We start from the raw sequence: 18,581 nt of genomic DNA, 5'->3' as shown, positions 1-18,581 counted from the left end.
GAGTTTACTTAAATAACTTCAGTAGACAAAAATACAACAGTTCCTTTGTCCTAGCAATGACTATGAATATTTTGTTCCATGGGAAGTGCATTATACACTTCTCACGAGACCAAGAAAGAAAAGGAAGCAATAACTTTGAGGTATAATCAAAAGTAACAATTCCATTTCATATGCATTTATTGAGAGAGCAGAGTACAATTTTGACATTTGCTCTCCTCTCAATTCCTACTGTCCTCATTGCTATATTCACTTGTGTACTCCTTATAGACCAAGACACCCGACATCCCTGTCCTATTCATGATGTGAGATAAAATGTGTCTCTCTGGTGAGAAAAACTTGCTTCCGAATCTTGATCTTGAATTTCCTTCCCAATGAAAGAAAAGATTACTCCTTGGAGTCATGGCTAATTTCAGGCCTGGAGCATTGTAGGTACACGATGCTCTAGAATAATTTGCTTACCAGAGAGACAGTGTGTTTTAAAAAATGTGTATATGAAATGGAGACATAAGAACCAGCTTGAAGGTGTACCATGGGCAAATTCTGGAACCATTGGAACACAAAGATAATTAAGCACATCAATGAGTTATACACTATCAAACAGTGGAAAGCCTTTACTCTATACCATTAATTAGATAGATAGATAGATAGATAGATAGATAGATAGATAGATAGATAGATAGAAAAAATGGAGGATTTTTGCTAATAGTAGAATCCTGAATATTGGCTAATAAATTTAAAAGCAGTGCTGAAGTTGAAAAATCATAAATTTGTAACCATCGATGATGCCAACTGTAGAAGAAATTGTGATAAGAGGTGATGTATTTGCATAGTCTTAAAATGTCTCCATGTAGACAGTTTATTAAACAGGGGGAAGAAATAATTATACAGTGGGAAAATTGGACCACATCTGGAGTAGGTGATTAACATCACCAATGTGAGACAGATGGTCATGATGTGCCTCCAGATGTGACACCATCTCAGAAAGATGCATAATCACCTATGTGGAATTTTGGCTAAAACTGCATTACCTGGATCTAGTCATAAAGAAATATTAGATACACTCAAAATGAAGAATATTCTATTAAAAAAATGAGGAGGAAGAGGAGAAACTATATCCTCCAGAGCTGTCAAGCACATAAAGACACATATGTACAAGGTTATGGAAATATTTCAGACTAAAGAACCATGAAAACTAAATGCTATTTGATCCTAGACTAGATTCTATTTTGGAGAGGAAAAATACTGAAAAGGATATTATTATATCTATTTTTAAAAACTGATATACAGTAGATTTGATAAAAGCATTATATCAATATAGAGTTTACTGAAGTTGAAAACTGTTCTGTGGCTATGTGAGTCTATTCCTATTCTTAGGAAATACACACTAAAATATTCAGGGGTAAAGAGTTACAGTCTATGCAATTTACCCTTAAAATGGCTCAGACTGGGAGAGAGAGAGAGAGAAACAGGATACAATATAAGTAAGTTTGGGTAAAATATATATTCATGTTTTTTGTATTGCTTTTATTTTCACAACATCTCTGTAAGCTTAAAATTATTGCTGAATACAAATTTAAGAAAAAATAATTTTAACATGTGTACCTGGTAAAGAAAAGTTCTTCTTAGCAGCTGAGCTTAATGGTTTCTCACATTTTCTCTCATGACATGGACTTCATACAACAGGCATGGATAAGGTAAGTGGTGGTTTCGATGCAATTTGAAGGATTCTAGCTATTATTTACATACTTGGTTATCAGATACTTACTGAACGACTGTGTGCCAGACAATATGCTATGTTGCATCTGTTTGCTTCTCACACACTTTGCGTACTAAAGTGTGTAAGAATGAGAATAAATTATGGGAAAAAATAATTTACAAACATAAATTATTTGTAGTAGCAAATTATTTGCAGTAAATCTGCTGTTCCCTCCTCGCCTGTGTGTATTAGACTCTCACTTGAAAACCACTGGCTGAGTTGAAACATCTTGAGCCACTTTTTTTCTTTGACTTGAGACCCTAGACGAGTGATGTTCCCCTGCCTTATTTCTGCAACCAACTCGTGCTTCTTAATAATAAAATATATGCTTTCTCACTTATGGCTGAAAAAACAGCAAAATGCTCCAGTTTCCTTAAAGATGTAGCTTCGCTTTGCAATGTCATTAATATCAGCATTCTGAGTACTGTTGTTAATCCCTGAAGAGTCCAGTGGGTCACCCAATCCTCCCAGATGGTGACTTTGAAATTGTGTACCTTAGATTTGTTATATAGGCTCTGAGATTGCCTGGCATTATGTCTTGCCTTCTTATGTCAAAAGACCAAACTGGTATTGTCCACTTTAAAGAAACTCTCAACCCACTCTTGATTATCAGAGTGCAATGGAAAGAACTTGGACTTTGGTACTTGATAAAGCTGGGGGCAGATTATCTCTGCCACTTTTCAATGGGAATCAATAACCAAAAGATGAATATCTCTGATAATGTTTCCTCCCTTAAAAGTGGGAATAATAAATACAATCTTCCTCAGGGGATAGTTATTAGAATTGAGTGAGTTAATGCCATACAAAGTGTTTGACATGGTGTTTTGGATACGGTGATTACTTTAAAAAGTTAATCATGAATATTGCTATAGAAGAATAAACCTAATTTCTATTTTCATAGCTGGAAAACAGAATTCATCTTTAGGATGAGACTCTCCTTGCTTCAATTGATTCTGGATGTAAGACCCTGAGATTATGGTTTTGAATAAAACAGGGAAATGAATGAAACAGTAAAACCACTCTGCATAGTACAGTAGTAAAAGTTGGGGTGTAAAACAATGACAAAAAGGAAAAAAAAGAACAAGTCAAGGAGAAAGGATTACAAAAGAGAGGAAAGTTTTTCTACATGTTAAAGTGTCACAGGCCTTTTACGAGCTGTGATGTCTAGTGTTAAATTTTGAGTTGTCTGCCTTGCCACAAGTCAGTGCCTATGTCTTCCCCAAACTCCTGTTAAATTTGTGACTTGAATGAGTTTTTTTTTGTTTGTTTTTGTTTTGTTGTGTTTGTTTGTGATTTTGTTTTCCTAATGCAAATTTATGTGAGTGAAATGGGTTTCATGATTGGGTCAGCTATAAGCAGAAAAGAATGAATCGATGTTTGAATGCAAAATGCAAGCAAGATGAAAACATTTGTAGGAGAAATATTTAGGAGTTAGAGAAGATCATGAGATGTAATCTCTGATGAAGAACAGAAAACTTAAGGGATAATGAGAGGGAGGCTTGACCTATGTGCTGCGTCCTTATTACAGTTAAATGAATGAACTTACCTCAAAGAACCCACTGCCTAGAATATTTTAAACAGGAGAAAACTGAAACACTAAAACGTAGGAAAATACTATCAGTCCATAGACTTATATCTGAAATTCCACAATACAAAATGTTCTGGAAATGAAATTACTTTTTCTCTTTTAATGGAAAAAACTGACTTTACTCACCATTAGGTTGCCTATTGCCTGTATTTATTACCATGATGAATATATTCATATATTTCACTAAAGCTGCTACTGCTGCTGCTTCTGCTTCTACTGCTGCTGCTTCTTTCCTCAGAGTCTCTCACTTTGTTACCGAGGCTGGAATGCAGTGACACAATCATAGCTCACTGCAGCCTGAAACTTCTGAGTTCAAGTGATCCACCTGTCACAGCCTCCCAAGTAAACTGGGATTACAGGCATGAGCCACCACGCCTGGCTCCTGAAGCTAACATGTTGAATTATAACTTGCTGACCAGTGTCAGCTAGGGTCATTGTCGATATAAGTATATACAACACATATTCTTGGTCAACTCAGAAAATTCTGAATTCTCAAACACCTCCTAGGACTTTGGATAAGAGACTGTAAATATGAATTCAGAAAAAAAATTAAAAGTGAAAAGAAAGAGATTACCTTCCAGTGTATTTCTGAAGCTGAAATTGGCAGCTTTATCCATGGAACCAGATTCATATTGGGTCAAACTCAGGCAAAATTCTACATCAGCTGAAGAGGGGAGCCTTGGGGTTCTGGATTTGTCATGGTTTCCAGGATTACGCTGCAAAGGTCCCTCGGGCGTTCCATTGCATAAAGACTGATGGCTGTTGTACTCCTCCAATCGGCTACAGACAATCTGTACAAAACACCCTCATGTTAAAGAAATTGTCACCACCACTGAGTCAGTAGGAGAAGGCAGAAATGTTGGAATTCCTAATTATCATTGTTAGACCTCTCCTGAGGAGATTACTACAATCATGTGTCTTTAATGACAGGGATATGTTCTGAGAAATCCATCATTAGGTGATTTTGTCATTGCGTAAACATCATAGTCAGTGTACTTGCACAAACCTAGAATGGTATAGCCTACTAAACATCTTGGCTGTTTGGTAAAACCTACTGCTCCTAGGCTACAAATCTGTCCAGCACATTACTGTACTGAATACTATAGGCAATTGTAAGATAATGGCAAGTATCTATACATCTAAACCCATCTAAACATATAAAAGATACAGTAAAAATACAGTATAAAAAATTTTTTTAAATGGCATACTTGTATATACAGGACACTTACCATAAATGGACCTTGCAGGACTAGAAGTTGCGTTGGGTAAGTCAGTGAGGGAATAAGGAGTGAATATAAAGGCCTAAGATACTACTCTACACTACAGTAGATTTTATAAACACTATATATGTATAGGCTACATTAAATTTATAAAAATATTTTTCTTTTTTTAATGATAAATTCACCTTAGCTTCCTGTAATTTTTTAATTAATTTTTTAAAACTTTTTGAGTCTTTTGATAATAGCACTTAGCTTAAAACACATATTGTACAACTGTAGGAAATATTTATTATATCCTTAGCCTATAAGCTTTATGCTATTTAATTTTTACTTGTTATAAACATAATTGAAATTTCGTTAAAAACTAAGACACAAGCATACACACTAGCATAGGCCTACACAGAGTCAAGATTGTCAATATCATTGTCTTCCACCTCCACATCTTGTCCCACTGGAAAATCTTCAGGGGCAATAGTACACATGGAGCTATCATCTCTATAACAATCTCTATAAAACATCCAGGCGTTTTCTGGAACACCTCCTGGAGAGCCTGCCTGAGGCTGTTTTACAGTTAACTTACTTTTTTATAAGAGGAAGAAGTGCATTAGAAAATAATGATAAAATATAGATAGTAAATACATAAACCAGTAACATAGTTGTTTATTATCATTATCAAGTATTATGTAATGTACATAATGGTATGTACTAGACTTTTATACAAGTGGGATTTCAGTAGGTTTACACCAGCATCACCACGAAGACATGAGTAGTGCATTGTGTATAATATTATGACTGCTATGATGTCACTGGGTGACAGGAATTTTTCAGCTCCATTATAGTAGTGTGGGACCTCTGTCATATATGTGGTCCATCCTTGACAGAAATGCCATTGTGCGGCATATGACTGTATTTTAGAATTAGCTTTTTGAAGGTTACAGAATGAGCCATAAAAGTTAAAACCTGGAACAGGATTCTAGTGTTGCATCTACCACTTAAGAAAATGATTTAACTGTCTAGGCCTCATCTATCAAATGAAGATAATAACAACTACCTCACATAGTTATAGAAAATAAAATATTTATTAAACACCTATTATATATTAAGCACTGTGCCAAGTGCTGAGGCTGGGGTTGGTAACAATAGAGATAGGCATCTTTCTGTATATAAAGCCCATAGCACATGGCATGACCAACAGAAAACACTCAATAAACAGTAGCTTTAAAAACATTAATCTATATTATATTCAGAATGTCAAGGACTAGAAATAGTTTCACTTTGTGCTTTTCGTTCATAAAATATCCTATTATTGTCCCTTTTTTTTGATGTGCAGTACAATACTCGTGGTTGATTATGTTTTTTAAGAAAAGAAATTTCTCTGATCCTTTAGCTAGAACCAAGGTGATTTTCACTGTACAAATACCATCTTAAAAATAAGAATTTCTCACCTTTCTATAAGCAAAACTTTTTAAGAAAACATGGCACATGCATTGTTTCATTTACACCACAAAACAATACATTTCGCTTCACAAATAGGGAAAATGAGGCTCAGAGAGGGTAAGTGGCATTTCTCAGGTTATACGGCAAATAAATGGCAGTGTTGTGATGGCAACCCAAGTTTTCCAACTTCATCTTTAGTGTATTTTGTGCTTTTATAACTAGTCTAGCAGAACTCAACATTAAAAAATTTTTAAAAGTAGGTTCTAGGTTAAAATAAAATAGAGAGTTCTAGTCCTGTATCTCAGTTGTGGCTGACAACAGGATGTTGTTCTTTGTTGGTTTCCCTAAAGCTTGATCAAATTTTTCTAAATAAACTGTCTTAATATAACTTGGTTTGGGTATCTATTTCCTACTGAGATCCTGAATGATGCAAACATTATTTCCTACTGATCTTTCCCTTTCCCTCTCTTCTATAACTTCACTGGCCTCTTTGCACTTCCCAAAACTCACCAATCACTCTTATGCAACATGTTCCTGTACTGGTTATTTTTTCTGGGTAGACTGTTTTCCCTTGATACCTGCTTGGGTTATTCATATCTTCATTATCTTAATGAAATCTACACTAAACATCTATTTAACATCATATTCAGCCTTACTCGCCCACTTTAGCAGTGTTGTAGAGCTGGTTAGCACTAGCTAGCAAAAGTTCAAAGTGTGTAACCCTTCTCAATATTAGAATGTTCAGCAGTATCCCATCGTTAGATGGAAATCTACCATTGTCAGTATTTACACCACAGCAACTGGCAAATCAGAATCATCTCTCCCTACTTTCCCACTCCTCCATTGAGAACAAGTTATTAAACATTTACTGTACACCACTAATTTCTGCTTTATCTGTGCACTTAGCACCTTCTAACAAACTATATAATCAAAAGAACTCTCATAGAATAATTGATTTATTGTTGCTGCATTTCAAACCGAAGTTTTAAAATGTCTATGTGTCAGGCATTATACCAGAACACAAGAATACATATTGAACACGATAAACATAGTTTTTATTTTTATAGAGTTTACAGTCTAATAAGTATGGTCATGAAGATTTAATGTCTATACCATATTGCCTTATTCATTGACTTAAACATTTTTAATAAGTATTAGCATTTTAAGTATTGAGTACTTTATGTAACTTACCTTCTAGTGGAGTAGGTCTAGGAAGTGTGAGTGGGTGAGACAGTAAAACAATATATATAACTTATTATATTTTTTAACTCCTTTAACTTTTTTAAATAAAATATTATATATAATGTTTTACTGTCTCACCACACACACTTACTAGACCTACTCCACTAGAAGATAAGTTACATAAAATACTCAATACTTAAAGTGCTAATATTTTTGTAAATGAATTTTTAAATCAATGAATAAGGCAATATGGTGTATATATTTAATCTTTATAAACATACCTGTTAGGTGATAAACTCTATCAAAATATAAACTGTATCCTGTTCACTATGTATTATTGTGTAATGGTATGGTGCCTGACACAAAGACATTTGAAAACTTTGGTTTGAAATTCAATAACAGTAAATCAATTATTCTATGAGAGGAGTTCTTTTGATATTTCCATCTCATCAATGAGAAAACAGGCTTATAGAGGTTAAGTGACTTCATCAAACACATATAGTTTATAAAATGGGGGGAGTTAATATTTGAATATAGACTACATGATTTAAAGCTTAAATCTTAACAAGTATCTTAAATGAAAATTCCATTTCCTGGCTACCCATTCCCACATAAAGGCACTCTAGTCATCTTCCCCTGTCATCTCTTGACCAATGAATTTGTTATGAACCTTCAAAGACTCCATATTATAAAATCCAATTATCCCTGCAAGTCCCCATGTTAAGATAGCATTGGGCACAGTTGACCACTTTCATTTTCACAAAACACATTCCTCTATGTACTGATTTCTATAATCACATCCCCTTTGATTTTTGCCTTTCTCTCTTGCTGTTACTACTTGGGTGTGTCCTACTAGCTCTTCCTCGTCTGTCTTACCTGTAAATATTGTGGTGCTCTAGGCAGGACTGGCTATGCAATTTGCAGCACCAGATAAATGTTGAGGCCTTGGCTGGGGGTAGGGAAATCAATATTCACTTTCTCAATCTACAGGGAATAGGTATCCCACAGTCTCAGTCTATAGTGAATAGGTGACTCCCTAGGGATTGAAACCTCCATGCTAAGACTTGTTTGAGTAGGTGGGTAGAATAGTTCGGGCTGCCATAAGAAAATACTACAGACTGGGTGGCTTAAATAGCAGACATTTATTTTCTCAAAGTTCATGAGTTTGGAAGTCCAAGATCAAGGTATCTGCTGAGGCCTCTCTTATGTCTTGCAGAGGAAACCTTTTCTCTGTCTTCACATTGCCGTTTCTCTACGCATACACAAAGAAAGAGATGGCTCTGTCTTTTTTGTCTTCTTATGAGGACATCAGTACTGTTGGATTAGGACCCCACTGTTAATGACCTCACTTAACCTTAATTACTTCCTTAAAGCCCTACCTCCAAATAGTCACACTGGAAATTAGGGATTCAACACACACGTTTTTGGGAGACACAGTTCAGTCCATGATACTGGGTGAGAGGTCTATATGTAATCACCTGTGCACCATGCTAAGGTGCAGCCAGCCTCGGTAGAGAAGGCCTCTGTTTTACTCTGAACCAACAAATCATGGGATCAACACCCAACCTCACGCCTCTTTTTGCTTGCACCAAGGACCCCACCAGGGATGGAGAGTGACAGTGAAATGTTGACCTCTTTCCTCCCACCAGTGGCCTTGGGCAGAGGGTGAGGAGGTGGAAACTAGATAGGGCTGGTGGATGGGTAGTGGTAGCCAAGACCCATCCCAGGAAAACAAAGAACAAAAGGTCTGCAGGATGCATATGAACCAAGCATATGCTCCATTGTCCCTATAACTTCACTTATAAAGCACAAACCCAAAGATAAGATTAATAAGAATTTCAACACCAAGACCACAGATCATTAAACCTCAAATGTAGGGTCTGCTTCTGAGCATGGAGCATTGTGCGATGGCACTGCTTTTATATTGTCAATTCTACCTCCAAAAAATATCTCGAGTCAGGCAACCATTCTCCATGTGCTCACATCCTGTGTGATCCTGCTGCTAAAGTCAGATGGCCTACTTTCTCTGGACACTGCTTGTGTTTCTCCATTCCATGACTCTGATTGTGGCTAAGCATGCCCACTCTTTGCCATGCATCTAATATCCTACCCATTCTTTAAGGCCAAGGCAAATAATTAGTAAAAACAGGCATTGTTGACTCTGACTTAAAAAGTAACTCAAAAGGGGCTGACTCTGAATGTAAAAACATTTCAAGAATCCTTCACCAAATTATTTTTCTTGTAGTTTCATTTATATGTAGGCAAAAGAATAAACTATGATAAAAATATGTGACTACATAAGCCAAAAAGGGCTTTTAAGATAAATATATTTTTTTATTTTTCTTAGTGGTACATAAATTAATGCATCACTTAAATTCATTGATACCTTAGATTTAATAAAATAGAGTAATTAGGTAGTGAGAGATAAATTCGAAGCAAAAGGTGAAATTCAGGAGAGTCCACCCTGCCATCATTGACTGTTCACAACAGGTGCACGCTTCCGTGGGAGGCTTGGGGCCACTAGGGAGATAACATTGTTCTTTACCCAACTTACACTTACTCATTTTCGTCTCTAATAAACAATGATTGTTACATCCCTTATAAAAACGCATCCTTCATGAAGACACATTTATTTTTACATTGTTGTTTATTTCTTTTCTCTCAGAATCTAGTACAGCTTCTAGCACCCTGTAGATGTGCAATAAGTATTTGTTGGATGAATGAACAGAGTCAGTGGATGAGCCAAAGAATCTCCTACAAAAAGTATGTGTTGAGTGCTCATTTTTCTTGGTCATGTTGTTGGTACCACCTCTACCATAGAATATATTTCTAGAACTTATTTTTTTAAACCTATATTGAGTCACTACTCTGTCCTAGGCCATAAGGGAGATATCTCCATATACATTAAAATTAGAAATTCTCGCAACTACCCTGTGGATTTTTATGATTTTATCTCTATTTTCATGATGAGGATACTAAGCCAGACTGTGGAAGACTACAAAAGGCTAACGGGATATAAAGACCCATGTAATGATTTATAATTTTGTGAACAGTAGGCGAGACGTATAGAATAATAATTTAAAGGTAAAGTGTCTTCCCGGTCAACTGTTTGCATCACATTTGAAAATAATCAAGACTATTTTATTGGTCCTCCTATCCCACTGAATTTGCTATCTATAAGCATGTATAAACAAATTTAGTCATCTCAGATAGAATTGAACGGGCAGTCCCCCACCATAGATGGCTGCTACTGTGTTAGATAAGAAATGCTTAGAGAACCTACTCTTAATTTTTGGTCACTAAGACATAACTTAAGAATTTCTGCATTGTGTGGTAGAGAAAAAATTGGGCTCCGTAATACAGGTAGATGCAACTTCAATTCTGGCTAATTTTCTTACTGGCAATGAACATGTTTTTTAGACTTGCTAAATCTCAATTTTTTTAAACTGTACTATGACATAATATACGAAAAGAAACTATTCAACAAATAATTTCTGTTTCAACAAATGCCAGTTTCTAGTTTGCCTTATACCTCACAACATTCCTAAATCCTTTTATCCATATATAATTGAGAACTAGAACTGTTGAGTGACTTGTCTTAGGGTCATATGATATTTAGAGTCAAAACCAAAGCACTGAAACACAAGTTTCCTTATTCTGAAGCAATACCCACTACATTAATTATGACGTGTTAATGGCTTACGAATGGTTGAATAAAACTAACCTAACTTTTACATTGAAGGTAATACGTTGGATGCTTTTATAATTTGGGTTAACTGGACGCTACAAGTATATAGACTAAATTATTTTTATTCCTCTTTGAGTAATCTCAGGATATTTTCAAAAGATCCTGCTGCCTTAAAGACTCCTACAGCCAACTCAGTTAAATTAGAGAGGCTTGAATGAAACTATTTTTGCTGAAATGCCAACTGCCAAGTGACTAAGTGTTCGGATGACTGGAGGTATTACTAACTAGGAGAAAATCTACCCTGGTTCCAGAAATAATTTGAAAAACTCCAAACCTTAGTCTTTACACTGCATACAGGAGAGGAGGCAGGCTAGGAGAAATTATATTAGTATTGTGCTTATGATCATGAAGATTCTAGTCAGAAAGACCTGGTTTCCAATACTGACCCTATTAGATACATGGCCTTGGGCAAGTTACTTAAGCTCTCTGGGTATTAAGTTTTTTCATCTGTAAATGGGAATTATACGTTTCTGTCAATGATCAAATAATCTAACATGTATAAAGCACTTAGCATAGTGCCAGGTGTAAAGTGTTTAATAATGACAACTATCATAATTATTTTTGAAAACAAGACCATTGGGCAGGTCACCAAATTGTTTTTAACTTTGGGTGTATAACACTGTTTGAATATTCATTATTATAATATCTAACTTTGATGTATCATTTAAAAATATATTATTTCCACACATGAAACTCAAACAATAGGTCAGATCCTAAACAAACCATATAAACACATCTTATTGAATCCCTTCACAGTAATGCTTTAACCTATATTATTCTAATTTTAGGGACAAAAATCGTCTCAGAATAATTAAGTAACTTAGGGTCTTGTAGCTAAGTAAGTATGAAAGTTCACTCAAATTCATGCTGATGTGACTGAAAAGACTATACTCTTTCCACTACATTATTCTGTTTTCCATTCCATTTAATCCTCCTATTAACACACACAAAAAAATATATAGATGGTAATTCTACCTCATTTTTTTTCTCCTTGGAAAAAACAAAGGTCAAAGATTTTAAATAACTGGTCCAATGTCATCTACTAAATGGCAGGGGTAGAATTTGAGCCTGGATGTTCTGATGATGACTCTGTTCTTTTTCTATTTCAACACGAGTGATTTATAACATATGCTGGGGGGAAGATCAAGTGTTCCAAGTCAAAGAAAAAAGGGGAGATAGAAGAAATAGATATATTAATGAGGAAGGTGAACCTAAATACTGTTCTCTTAAATTTAAAGAAATAGCAATAAACTGCCAGCTATTAAAAGCTTTTGGGAGCAAAGATTTTGTTATAGCAGTAGAGGTTTATCTGGGGAAAAAATGTAAACCATATGACATTCCACAAAATCTTTTTCATAAAGAAAAAAGAGAAGCTGTTATTTCACTGAGCTGTCGTCATGGTTACCTAAAACCCATGACTCTCTGCTGAAATGTGACTTTTTTCTTCTGTTTGCTTCCATGTGATGTGCTTTTCACCTGATGAGTGAATTCCCTGGTCACAATTCACTCGTGTCTATCAGCTAGGAAATGTTTTTCCTCTTTGTTTCTGTTCATGATGACACCTATTCCTGATACCCCTTTTATTTTTGTGGCTAGCTGATCTGTTGGTTGCATAACATTAGATCTAATTATATTCAGCATGGGTAGTTTGTACTTAAATGTTATTAAGCAACCCTCCACCTCCAAATATAATGAACTATTTTAATTGATGATAAACATGGCCCCTACTTTAAAGCTTTGGGCGTTAAACAAATGAGCAAACAACAGACATGAATTAGGAACACAATATTTCCAAATAAATTAATTGCCTGATTTTAACATATTTAACAGAAAACTCTGACCAATAAATATTAACTTCATTTAAATCACACTCAGCTATGTTGCAACTTGCCTCATCTTCTCTCTTGTATTGTCTTTCTTTGCATGCACACACAGACATACATATGGAACTACCAGAGAGAACGACACAAGATATATTATACCCAAATTTGAGTAAGTGGCTACTGTTGACATTGTTGTATCCTTGGCATTGGGAATCCAGTGCTATAAAAAACTGCAGTGAATGGTCCTAGAAATCTACCCATGCAGAATTTAATATTTTATGTATGTTAGCATTGGAGCTAATGTTTCTTTGATGTTAAATTCAGCATGTATTTATAAAGCCTGTTCCATGTGTATATTATAGTCCTGTGCTCTGTGAATACAAAAATATTTAGAAATGATCACCACCTTGGAGCGGCTGACAGGCTGGCAGATACAGACAGGCTGGAAAACCATTACATGTAATGAAAAGTTACAAGTGCTATGATACAAATCTGTATAAAGTACAATGACAGCACAAAGGGGAGAGGGTCAACTCTACCTGAGTAACAGAGGTGGATCAGTAAAAGTCTCAGAATATTTTCATTATGATATAAATTAAAAGGACTACATCACTGTGTCTGCCTATGTTGTCTGGGGCAGGACAATTTTAAGGGAGTCAACGTGATTACATGTCAAATTATACCCCCAGAAATTAGCGGGTTACTTGACCCCTTCTGAACCTAAATGGATCCTTATAAACAAGAAATAACATTGTTGACTTAAAAAGCACTGCAGTCAGAGCCGCTTGATTTTAGTCCTCAGATGTGTGACTTTGGACAATCATCCTACCATTTTAGACTTTTCTATAGTTTTCTAATAAAATGCACAGGTTACCCTAAATAAAATTGAAGATCTCTCAGCTCAGAGTTAATAAATGATATCAAATCTCTAAAATCTCAATTTTGGGGTCAAGTAAAATGATATCTGAAACCAATAAAAAAAGAAGGCTTTATGTGAAAGGTGCATCAGCCTAGCTAATTTGGAAGGTCTTAATTAACTCAATCTAGAAAGTATTTGATCTCATCTCACACAAATAGTCTAGTTCTTAATTTAAGCATTCAATTTGGGCAAAGGCATTCAAATTAATGGTGTGTTTATTACAGAACCTGCGTTTTTGTAAAGTGAAAGTAAAAAGATATCAAAACAATCTCCATTAACTCAATGATTCTCAGTGCTGGCTGCACATTAGAATCACAAAATGAGGGTTTAAAAATGCAAACACTTGAAGGCCCAGCTTGATGGCTTTGAGGTCAAGAGTTCAAGACCAGCCTGCCCAATAGGGTGAAACCCCATCTTTACTAAAAGTACAAAAAATTAGCTGGGAGTGGTGGCGGGCCCCTGTAGTCCCAGCTACTAGGGAGACTGAGGTAGAAGAATCACTTGAACCTGGGAGACAGAAGTTGCAGTGTATGGAGATTGCACCACTGCCAAAAAAAAAAAAAAAAAAAAAAAAAAAACACACACACACTTGAACTTTACAACCTCACAGGAGACCACCTGAATCTGAATTTCTGGCAAGAAATTAGGTGCATAAAAACCTTGCAACAGTTTTTTATTTTTATTTTTTAAATGGTTTTTTGGAAGCTTCCTAGGTGATTTTGACATTGAGAACTCTGAATTAAAGCAATGTAAGCAATCAATCTCAACTATTTTAAGGACTTTGTAACCAGAGAGGCTGTGTGAAGGAATGGAAACAGCCAATGCGAGTGGGGTTTGACTGTCACCTTTGCCACTAATAAGCCCTTGACACTACTAAAACACAGTAGGTGAGCAGCAAATGTTCATTTCACCTTTCTTTAACTGTGATTGGCTTGTTTCTCTTCAGTCATCTTCCTTCCACTCTGTTTTCTAATTTTATTTTTGAAACATGTTTCTACACAGCAATTTAATCATAGAACAAGGTTGAAGTTGATAATTGTAACAATTTCAGTTCAGGGCTTACTGACTTGACACACTTTTTTTTTTCTAGAGAGTATTAAAATTGCACACATTCATGAAGAGAGAAAAAGGGAAAAGTTCCACTCGACAATTAATAAGTAATTAGGAAAATAATACTCATATAGTTGTGGATAGCATCTGGTATTACACATCTCAAGTAATTAAAAATCAATGTGTATCTATCTATTAAGATTTCCTGTGGATGTTGCAGCTTATTTTGGTAATTTAGACAGTCCTCCAACCTTTCTGGGTCAAGTTAAGCCACATAGTTAAATAAAGCATCATAACTGACTGAAAATCCCATGTCCAATCCTGGCAGTTTTTTTAAACAGGAACAGAGGATATGAGAGCTAGATGAGAGTTTGCACATTATAGATTAAGGTAGGAGGTCTGAAAGCTTATTGAAATAGGTTTTTTTCCAAGCACATTTTTTTCTAGCCTTTCCTGCACAAAACCCATTACATTTGGTGAATAGCTGACTAATAACACCAGAAATTATACAGTGGCTATTTTTTTAATGAACTTCAGTAGACTCCATGGGGATGGGGTACAAACTTGGTTGGGCGGAGAAGGCCATCTACATTTCAAAACTGCAGATTGTGGGAAATTGAGTGCAAGATTCTTCCCATCCCATTCACATATTGGGCTTAATTTCATAGAGCGTTGCTAGTCAAAAGTGCTGTATTAGAAATTTTTGAAAGACAGGCAGAAAAGCATTCCTTTAACATATGGTTTTAAAATGATAAATAATTAAGCACATATTTCTTTGGTTACCATTTGCCCCTAATTCAGAATGAAAAATTCAGAATAGATGAAATAGGAATTCAATTCCAGATAGTAATCCTTCATATTTTATCTAAAGTTTTCAAGGACTGAGAAAGAAAGCTAACTTCTAATGCAGCCTAAAGAAAAAGTAAGAATGAACCAGATCCTTTAGCTAAAGATATCACAGCAGTCACATCCTTGGAAATAGGATACAGTAGTCATACAGCTGGACTATTAGAGAATAAATGTGATGTTTTTTTTTGCTGCTTATTAGCTGTATGATCTTATGCAACTTACCTGATACCTTTATAACCTCTAAAATAGGGAAAGACTGATAAGAGCATGAAATGAACGAATGCACAAAAATACTTGCCACGGGGTTTGCACATGCTAGATGTTCAATGAATATTAGCCATCTTCATTATTTACCTGTTTAAGCCTCAGGATCTTCATACTTTCAAAAATGAAGATCTAATCCAATAATTATTTCTCAAACATTCCTGATTAAAAGAATCACCATAGACATTTAGTAAATTGTGCCTTCTCAGGACTCTCTCCTGAAGATTCTGACCAATTAGTCTGGGATAGGGCCAGGAATTTGCATTTTTAATTTGTACACCATATGAATCCTGTTGTGAATAATAATTTTATTTTTCAGAGACATTAGTGTATATCATTTGTTTTTTTAATCATCCAGATATGCATTCATTCACTCGTTTATTCAATTCACAAAATACATAATGCACTATTGCCATTTTTAAAGGTACCATACTATGTTCTGGGAAATGCAATAATGAATCAAGTACTCTGTTCATTGCAGTTTAGAAACCTAGTAGAAGTCATTAAACAAATAATTACACAAATATCTAAAGTGTGCTATAAAGGAAAAATACAAGATACACTGAGAGTTCTTAACAGGGCACCATTTCTGTCCTTGATGGGGGCTGCAGTGAGTGTTCAGGTGAGAAGTTTATACCCTGCCTGAAGAAGTGATTGTTAAGGTTCCTTCCTACTCTGACATCGTATATCTAGCATATCTTACCTGCCAAGAGGAGAAGAATGATGCTGGGCTGAGTAAGTTAGGATTTGTGGGGTGCTGACCTCCCATGTACTCATCTGTGCAAATGTCACACTTTTCTGCATCCCGCCAGTCCCAATATGGAATAGTGAAGTTTTCATCTCCTGTCAGCTTCTGGATTTCTTGTTCCCACCGCAACAAGAAGAGTCTATGCCAAGGCAGAAAAGCTGGTGCTTCATGGGCAAAATCAATGTCTCTCCAGATTTCAGATCCCCCAAGCAGTGCATCCATTGACACATAATAATGCATCCAGACAAAGAGGTCATAAATATTGATGTCGTTAAACATGGGTGTTGATCCATTTTTCATTTGGCCATAGGTCCCTATGGGGATGACGTAGTCTGAGCTGATGGTATGCTTTGCTAAAGTGAGGTAGGCAAAAAATTTGTCCTTCTCTGGGGCACTCAAATCGAAGATGTTTCTTCTCACCAAGAGTCGTCTCTCTGTGCAGTTTGGTCCCCAAAAGCCAAACTTGCAGTTTCCACAGTTGAATCCCATGAAGTTGCCAGAGCACTGGCAGGTCCTATTATAAAAGACGGAAGGCCACGACTCCCGGTCATCCACCCCTGTGAAGGGAAATTGAGGCCCAAGTGGTGCATTGGACAGAAGGATATTCTGACAGGAACCTCTGCCTGAAAGCTGGCCACAGGGACTCCTGTCCCCGCTCCACGGTGGACAGCATTCCTTCTCCATCAGGTTCTTAGAGGAGACACAGGCTCTAGGGAAATGGCCAGCGGAGGTCTGGAAACTCCACAGCAGGCAGTACAAAATAGCCAGGAGCATTCTTCCTCTAGTCCTCACAAGGTCTGCTGGAACTGGCTAATTGGAGTCACAGACTTCTCTTTCCAGCTACTACTGCAGTGATTATCACATGTCTTGGCTGAGACCTATATAATACCACTCCCACCTCCAGCATCAAACACTTTTAGTCTTTATCTTAAGCTTTCATCCTCTGAAAAGCACATGACTGACTTTTCTTTGGAATTGGCTCGTATCCCACCAGTGGGATAGGCCTATGTTAAAGTGAAAAACTCTATTCACCATTAATAGTTTAATTCTTATGGTTAGAATATTAACAATAAGATTAGTAATAATAATGCCTGACCTAAGCAAACCCAGTTAATAGACTACAAAACTAATGATGATTTGACCTTGCAAATGAGAGGTAGTGTCAGGAATAGAGCTTCTCTTATTAAGAAAGTTTAGGAAGTATTAAAGATTATGGGTTTAAGGTAGTTACTTCTCAGAGACCATAAACAGGCTACAATGTTTGAAGAACTCAATATGCAGAGAGAGATTGTCTTCAGAGCCCAGAGAGAATTCCTTATATGTTATTGAATTTCAGTTTGTTTATTTTATACAAAGTATCAGGAAAAAAAAATCTTTCTGATACTTTTCTCTGATAATCCTGATGCATTTTCTGACAACTCCTAAGGATAGCTCACTTTGATAACTGGGCGATTTGCTTCATTGTGGGGATATCTCACGTAAAAGAGCTTTCTCTCTCTCTCTCTCTCTCTCTCTCTCTCTCTCTCTCTCTCTCTCTCCCTCCCTCTCCCTCTCTCTTCCCTCTGTCCTCTCTCTCTCTCTCCTTTCTCTCTCCTCTCTCATTTCTCTCTCTCTCCTCTCTCTCTCTCCAATGCTGTAGCCATATTGTTTTTCCTATCAATTCTAGAAATTAGGAATTTTTTTGAAAATGTTTTTGCAATGTGTTTTGTGCAAAGACATTCTCAATTAGTGAGTGAATGAAAAAGGAGAAATATATTTCTTCCGCAAATATTTTTTGATCATCTCAATTATTTCAAAAGTTCCTTCTCTGTGTATAGTGAGCTAGGGAAACTGAAATTCATGGCTAAAAATACAACTTAACTATGTTAGTTTTCAAATGAGTAGTATAGATAATTAAGTCAAACTTTTAATGGAAGAGATGTATTTGTGGGCTGATATTAGAATTGCATAATTTTGGATAATAATATGCAAGTGTTATCAAGGGAGTGCCTTGATTA

The 18,581-nt window shown here is 35.9% G+C and overlaps 1 protein-coding gene across 1 annotated transcript in view; it reads right to left on the bottom strand.

Annotated features, from left to right (window-relative positions):
- TYR (tyrosinase) overlaps positions 1-17,437 on the bottom strand; it is a 118,509-nt gene extending 101,072 nt beyond the window's left edge. Inside the window, exons 1-2 of the mRNA XM_031006243.3 lie at positions 16,540-17,437; positions 3,919-4,135 (exon numbers count right to left, since the gene is read on the bottom strand). Coding sequence (XP_030862103.3) covers positions 3,919-4,135; positions 16,540-17,358 — 1,036 coding nt within the window. The 5' untranslated portion in view covers positions 17,359-17,437. The remainder of the gene's footprint in view (positions 1-3,918; positions 4,136-16,539) is intronic.
- Positions 17,438-18,581: the final 1,144 nt, after the last annotated feature.

The sequence above is a fragment of the Gorilla gorilla genome, chromosome 9 (genome assembly GCF_029281585.2).
Source record: "Gorilla gorilla gorilla isolate KB3781 chromosome 9, NHGRI_mGorGor1-v2.1_pri, whole genome shotgun sequence".
Taxonomy (NCBI): Eukaryota; Metazoa; Chordata; class Mammalia; order Primates; family Hominidae; genus Gorilla; species Gorilla gorilla.
This window is presented reverse-complemented; position numbering and strand designations above follow the sequence as displayed.